The sequence below is a fragment of the Myzus persicae genome, unplaced genomic scaffold (assembly GCF_001856785.1).
Source record: "Myzus persicae strain clone G006 unplaced genomic scaffold, MPER_G0061.0, whole genome shotgun sequence".
NCBI lineage: Eukaryota > Metazoa > Arthropoda > Insecta > Hemiptera > Aphididae > Myzus > Myzus persicae.
In genome coordinates, this window is record NW_019100561.1 from 25,016 (window position 1) to 32,278 (window position 7,263).

At 31.2% G+C, this 7,263-nt stretch overlaps 1 protein-coding gene across 2 annotated transcripts; it reads left to right on the plus strand.

The window, feature by feature from the left end:
• The first annotated feature begins 3,115 nt into the window (after window positions 1–3,115).
• Window positions 3,116–6,715, plus strand: LOC111033222 (zinc finger MYM-type protein 1-like). Of its 2 annotated transcripts, XM_022313868.1 has the most exons (7): window positions 3,193–3,385; window positions 3,446–3,729; window positions 3,876–4,071; window positions 4,213–4,534; window positions 4,602–4,866; window positions 6,160–6,407; window positions 6,487–6,715. In XM_022313868.1, the coding sequence occupies exons 2-6, from the start codon at window positions 3,492–3,494 to the stop codon at window positions 6,345–6,347; spliced, it is 1,209 nt and encodes a 402-aa protein (XP_022169560.1). In that variant the 5' UTR covers window positions 3,193–3,385; window positions 3,446–3,491; the 3' UTR covers window positions 6,348–6,407; window positions 6,487–6,715. The 2 variants fall into 2 exon arrangements, with proteins under 2 accessions (XP_022169569.1, XP_022169560.1); XM_022313877.1 differs by lacking the exons at window positions 6,160–6,407; window positions 6,487–6,715 and adding an exon at window positions 4,928–5,093 and having other exon boundaries at window positions 3,116–3,385.
• Window positions 6,716–7,263: the final 548 nt, after the last annotated feature.

Consider the following 7,263-nt stretch of genomic DNA (forward strand, 5'->3'; position numbering starts at 1 on the left):
CAGCCAACATCTACAAAATCATCTTAATGAGATGGAAGTATGGTATTCAAACTGGAAAATAAAAATAAACAACGAAAAGTCTTCACATATAACCTTTACTCTCAGACAAGGCGTAGTCCCTCCTGTCTCTCTGGCAAACAAAATAATACCATCAGCTACCAAAGTTAAATACCTAGGCCTACTTCTCGACAAACGCTTAACTTGGCCCGAGCATATTCAACAAAAACGCCTCTTACTTAACTCCAGACGAAAGTCTTTACCCACTGCTAGGCAAGCAATCCAAGCTAAACCTTAAGAATAAACTATTGCTTTACAAAACACTTATGAAACCCATCTGGGCTTATGGTATCCAATTATAGGGAACGGCAAAAAAATTGAACAAATATAAAATGCAAACATTCCAATCAATAACACTTCGTATAATCACCAACCTTTTACGTTACCAACCATACCTTACACTCTGATCTTGGACTACCGACTGTAGCCGAAGTGGCCACATCCTCCTACAAGCGCTACCACTCTCGCCTCACAAACCATCCCAACCCACTTATTCTCGCCCTCAACTCCGCAAACATTCCAGGTAATCCACCGAGAAGATTAAGGAGACGCTGGTGTCGCGATTTAGGTACCTAAATTTGTCACTACTTTAAATAAATAAATAAGGAAAAAAAAAACCTAACCTAAAATGTACATAATGTAATGTAAAAATAAACTTAAATATCATGTCGAGTGTTACCGCTGGGTTGCTACTCACCTCACGCATTCACAACAATTGTATTTTTTTTAGCCCACATGCTTATTGTAACCTTTATTACAGATTGTATATATTCTAATAAATGTTAAAAAAAAAAAAAACAATCATTGTTGTTGTTCATTAAATCATATAAGAACACGTTTGTTGATTGTTCAAAATAAAAACTTAATCAATGGTCAATGCACATATACATATGTTGTCACATATCGGGTATCGATTTGTAGCCATGTATGATGTAGGTACATACTATTATGGAGGTAGAAATGTCGGACGACAGTGCAACAAGAGCATGGCCCGATGGTGCACATTTGAACTTTAATAATAGTTATAATATTATGATATACTATGTAGATCCGGAACTGGATGCATCAATCGTTTTTAATGAGCTGAAATATGCAGGCCCGACAAAAATCAAGTGGGAAAGTCGTGATTTCACCGCAGGCATTGTAGTGCATATGACTTCAACAGTGGTGATACACCCGTCATCGCGGATTTGAACTAAAACGAACCGGCTGTTGCACCTGGCCAAGATGTCATTATCAACGACATCTACATAATATTAATATATTGACATGTCATGTCCAGTGTTCTGCCTTGACCAAGTGTGCGTCCAAATTCCAGCCATGTCGCTATGTCGCGACAGTCGTTTTTGTATTATAGCATCACGTATTATTTTATTAATTACACTGACGGTTTATGGCCGTTTTTGTTACATGTCCGCCTTAGCCGTGTCATCTTAATTTCAATGTGCATTCGTATTTTGTTGTGGCACATTCTGCTTTGAGTGTTACTGTATTTATACATTTTATCATCTTATATATTATGTGGTATGTGTCACGTTTGTTTGCGTTCCGTATCGCTGTGTTCTTGCATGCCGTTCTCATACAATGACATGTAATCCGTCCTTTTCCGTCCACGCATCCCTTATACCATGGTTTAGTGGTATACTACAACTGTCGTATACTCGTATTGCGTTTTCGTCCTTTGTCGAGTCGGTCACGGTGTAACAGGATAGTCATAGTATCGGCCCACTGAGTTTCATTAAATTATATATTTCTATACTCATGTTTGTACTCATTTCTCATTATAATAAAAAGAAAAAGTTACCACTTAACACTCATATCTGGTCCATATTTTGAGTGGCCCACCGAGATTTCCTCGGTAGCTTGCCGATCCGACCATTGCCTGAATTGTTGAATGTCATACAATATGTTCTTCTGATGTATCCCGGGCGTTTTGTTTCATTCGAGGCCTCGAGGGTATCAGCCTAATATCTGCCCTCGTATCGCGATAGATATTGTTACTTACAACATATTACATTTAATTCTTAAATATTGGTTAGTGGTTACATAAACGATAAACACATTATAATATTACTACGAGACATTCCTTGCTTCCGCGACGAACCGCGCGTTTTAACCTAACCTGTAAAGGCTGTACAGAGAATAAAACACATTGACTGAAACAATGCACAATACACCAAATGAAACATTCCAATCATTATTATTGGATCAAATGAGTAAGCAATCATCTTTAGTGTATCAACTACCATACATTCAATCAAGTTCAAGTTATCAACCACTTCAAGATGAACAAGTAATTTTTAAATTTTTATAATTTAAGAGTATACCCTTAACTTAATACATTGAAGTTTAATATTTATAATTCATTTTACACATTTCATACAAATGGTCTATCAACATAGGCGGAAAACGGGGGGGAGGGATAGAGGGGACTACCCCCCCAGAAGTTTAAAGTATAGGTCTTAGCCCCCCTGGCCCTCACAATTTTAATGAGACTAGACTAAATATACAATAATTAAGGTAATTAAGTAAGGTTACAAACTTACTGACTACTGTCATAACTTGGAACGATCGTAATTAATGTAATATTAATAATAAGTAAAAACAGTATAACACCCGCATTGATGGTTTATCAGCACTTCAGCAGTCGCCCGCCGTCCCGGTTTAAAATATACTATTTTTAACTTATTATGAATTGGTTTTTACAAACAATATCACCAAAATCGATAGTCCATAATCATAATCGACAAATTTTAGTATTTTTGTTTTGCACCGCATATCGCATTATTGGCATTGAGTATTTGTCATTTGACTATTGACTGGTTAACGGCTAACTAGTTAAACTGTTAAGCTATTATTAATTGAATAGAAATTATTTGCGATCTTTAATGTGAATAAACTGTCTTCTGTGGCCTCGGTTAGTACTAATGTCACAGACGACACTTTAAGTAGTCTAGGAAGTATAGCTACAGTTGAATCCACAAAATATGTCGATTTGATGCCTGAAACTTGTGATCTAGGAACTTAACTGACTGGTCCAGCTCGTCCAGTACTTGTGGCAAGTATAAAACCAAATTTTTTTAGATGTTCTAGTTTATTGTATATTTATAACTTTAATTGATGTATTTTGTTCTTACTATAGTCGTATCCAAAAACTGTTTTTGGGAAACAAAACCGTGGTTTTAATTCCGTTTATTATTCTAGCTTTAATTGGCTAGAATATAGTATAATGCTATTTGCTGTTTTTGCTGTCGCAATTTTAGCGTAGCAAATGATAATAATGATTCTACGTTTACGAGTATTGGATTCAACAACTGGAAAAAAGCAAGTATTTTTTTCAATTATGTATTAAATATTTATCATATTTAAAAATGTTTATTTTATTTAGTTATCCGGGTCAAGAGGAAAAAAAGGAAATAAACAGAGTAAACTGCATGGACATTCGACTATGTTCGACTAGTAAACGGCATTTAACTTGCATGGCCAAATGGGAAGCTTATACTTCAACCATAATAACAGGAAGTGTCCACTCTCAAGTAGCATCGAGCCACAAGCTTCTTGTAGAAAAAAATGTCCAATATATTAAAACTCTTGTTGATATAACATTATTTTTGAGCTGCCAGAGATTATCTTTTATAGGACATGAAGAATCAAGGCTTTCACTAAATCAAGGTAACTAACTAAAATAATTAAACATATATTTTCAATTTAAATTTTTTCACTGCTAAAAGATTATCTAATAGGTACATAATATTATAACATTTAAAATACTAGACACATTTTTCACCACCTATAGATATAAAAAATTCTTGTTGCAGGACATTTTAAAGAAATTTGCAGTTTGATTTCAAAACACTATCTAGAATTTTCAGAAAAGTTTCAAAATACTACCAATTACACTAGTCATGCTGTGCAAGATGAGTTGGCTAATTTATGTGCTGAGAACATAAGACATAAAATTACAAAAGAAATTGAAGACACTAAAGTTTTTGGTATAATGTGTGATGAAGCTAGGTAAGAATCTAACGTTTAAATTACAAGTATACAAAATTCAATTTAAGTAAAGGTTTAACAATTATTTTGATTATAATCCAAGATCCAATGAGAGAAGTTCTTTCACCACCTACTAACTGATTTTTTTTATTTTTATTTTAGGTGTTTTAGGCAAGAACAAATGTCTTTATGTGTAAGGTATACTGTTGGCCTTAATATCGTAGAACAATTCCTGAGATTTATTGACGTTTCTCACAAACAAGATGCTGAATCCCTAAGTGCCCATATATTTGCTTATCTTACTAAAAATAACTTGGACACGTTTCATGTTGTGGCACAATCCTACGATGGGGCAAATATAATGTCTGGAAAGTTCAATGGTGTTCAGGCTAAAATTAAAAATAAATTTCCATATGCCATTTATACGCATTGTATGACCCATAGTATACATCTTGTAGTAATTGATATGTGCAAATATGTTAAGGTAAATTATAATTTGTTGTAAGTGTATGTTTAGTTGTTTTAGCTATAAATATACTTTTTTGGTATAGGAGACTACTCAGGAGACTAGGACTGTTTTTAATACTATTGAAGGGATATATATCCATTTTTCTCATCTAACTAAAAACCAAATGCTTGTCAATATGCAAAAACAGTTGGGAATAAAAAGTATTCATATTAGTTGCTTAAGTGATACTAGATGGAACTGTCGGCTTAAGAACTGTGAAGCAATATTACACAATTATAAAGCTATTATTAACGTTTTACAGGAAGAAACAGATAATCAAACTGATAGAAATGCAAATGAAGCTTTAGGTAAATTGTATAAAACATTTAAAATAATAGGATTATAATATTTTAATGATTTTTTTTCAAGGTATACTTACAAATATGTCAACAAGCTCATTTGTTAATTTAAAAAAATATATTTTCTACAATAAATATTCATTGCAACATGTTTAAAGAAAAAAATGCATCACTAGGCAAAGCAGCAATTCTTATCAAGAGTGTTTTACAAACTTTTGAAAATGGTAGATATACTCTTGCTTTTAATAATTTATGGTTAGAAATCCAAGACTTTGCTAAAGACTACAACATTAACTTTGATATATCATTTCAAACACAAAGTAAATAATAATTTATAATAATTTTATAGTTAGGTGTAGACTGTAGAAAGTAAAAATTATAAGTATTTTTGTATTTTAGGATTACAACGAATAAGAAGAGAACCCAATAGACTTAATGATTTTGTTTTGATAACTACTTCTGGTGTTGAAGAACCCAATGAAGTTGATAATGCTACTGCTGAAGATTATTTTCGTGTAAATGAATACTTTAAAGTTTTAGATTCCATTATTGTCAATATGAAGAAACAGTTTTGTACAGAAAGTTTGGAAATGGCTGAATCTATTGATAACTTTTTTAAACTGAACATTGAAAAAAGCAAATTCTGGACCACTATAAGGTATACCTACACTATAATTAATATAACTGTCAATTGATACATTATTCTAACTTTGTCTAATTGAACAACATAGTAACATCTAAAATACCCTGATTTTCTTACATGAATTGGCTAATTTGATTAACACACTTACTAATTCTACATTACACACAGTTTTAATAGTTGACTAAATTTAAATATTAATAATAAGTAGTAACACATTATGACTTATGTATACCTTTTTATTTTCTAGGAGTTATTAGATATCGATTGTTATAATTTAAAATCTGAAATTACTGTTGTAAAAAACTACTTAACATGAACAACTGGAAAAGATGATATCTCCTTAGAGGATTTTAAAACATGTATTGTTGTGAATGTCTACCCAAATATGTATAAGCTTCTAGAGGTNGTGTTGTGTTATATTTTATATTGTGTCTCTGGTTGTATCCGTAGACGTCAATTTGTTGAAAACCGTTCTCTGTGTAGCGGGTGATAGTCAAATGTTGTTTAATAGTCAATATTACACAATTATAAAGCTATTATTAACGTTTTACAGGAAGAAACGGATAATCAAACTGATAGAAATGCAAATGAAGCTTTAGGTAAATTGTATAAAACATTTAAAATAATTGGATTATAATATTTTAATGTTTTTTTTCAAGGTATACTTACAAATATGTCAACAAGCTCATTTGTTTATTTAAAAAAATATTTTTTCTACAATAAATATTCATTGCAACATGTTTCAAGAAAAAAATGCAACACTAGGCAAAGCAGCAATCCTTATCAAGTGTTTTACAAATTTTTGAAAATGGTAGATCTACTCTTGCCTTTAATAATTTATGGTTAGAAATCCAAGACTTTGCTAAAGACTACAACATTAACTTTGATATATCATTTCAAACACAAAGTAAATAATAATTTATAATAATTTTATAGTTAGGTGTAGACTGTAGAAAGTAAAAATTATAAGTATTTTTGTATTTTAGGATTAAAACGAATAAGAAAAGAACCCAATAGACTTATTTTGTTTTGATTACTACTTCTGGTGCTGAAGAACCCAATGAAGTTGATAATGCTACTGCTGAAGATTATTTTCGTGTAAATGAAAAAAGATTTTGCCTAAAAGATTAATAATATCGTTATAGTTAATGCTTTTTCAAATAAAAATTGATATATTGTGCTGAAATAAATGTATTAGATACTCTTATTATGTTATATACTTGACTTCTTTTTTTAACATCCTATATTAAATTGGTTATAATTCAATTAATTTAATACAATTTCTGTTTAGAGTAAAATGTTCTAAAAGTAAAATGATTTTAAATTTTAAAGAATTACCCAATAATGTACTTCTCATTGGTATATTTCATGGATTTAAAAAACCACATTCGATCAAAGAATTTTTTAACCCATTTATTGCTGATGCCTTAGAAGTATTAAGAAGTGGTTTGAATGTAAATGGAACATGAATAAGTGTTAAAATGTCTAATGTAGTTTGTGATGCCCCCGTAAAGAACTTTTTACTTAACGTTAAATATTTTAATGCTTATTTTGGGTGTACTTCTTGTATTAAAGAAGGAGATTATATGCAATGCCCAGTAGCTTAAAATAGAACAAATGCTGCATTAAGAACAAATGAAACTTTTAGAAATCAATCAAATGAAGAATATCACAAAGGTGATTCCCACTTACTCAAGTCACATATTAATATAATTAACGTTGTTTTTTTAGACTATATGCATTGTGTGTGTATTGGGGTCACT

Bases quoted from the DNA above. Each gene is read 5' to 3' on its own strand.
- LOC111033222 (XM_022313868.1), top strand. From the start codon at position 3,492: ATGGACATTCGACTATGTTCGACTAGTAAACGGCATTTAACTTGCATG. The intron at 4,072-4,212 runs GTAAGAATCTAA...TTTTTATTTTAG, and splicing joins ATAATGTGTGATGAAGCTAG to GTGTTTTAGGCAAGAACAAA. The intron at 4,867-6,159 runs GTAAATTGTATA...TTTTTTTTCAAG, and splicing joins AAATGCAAATGAAGCTTTAG to GTATACTTACAAATATGTCA.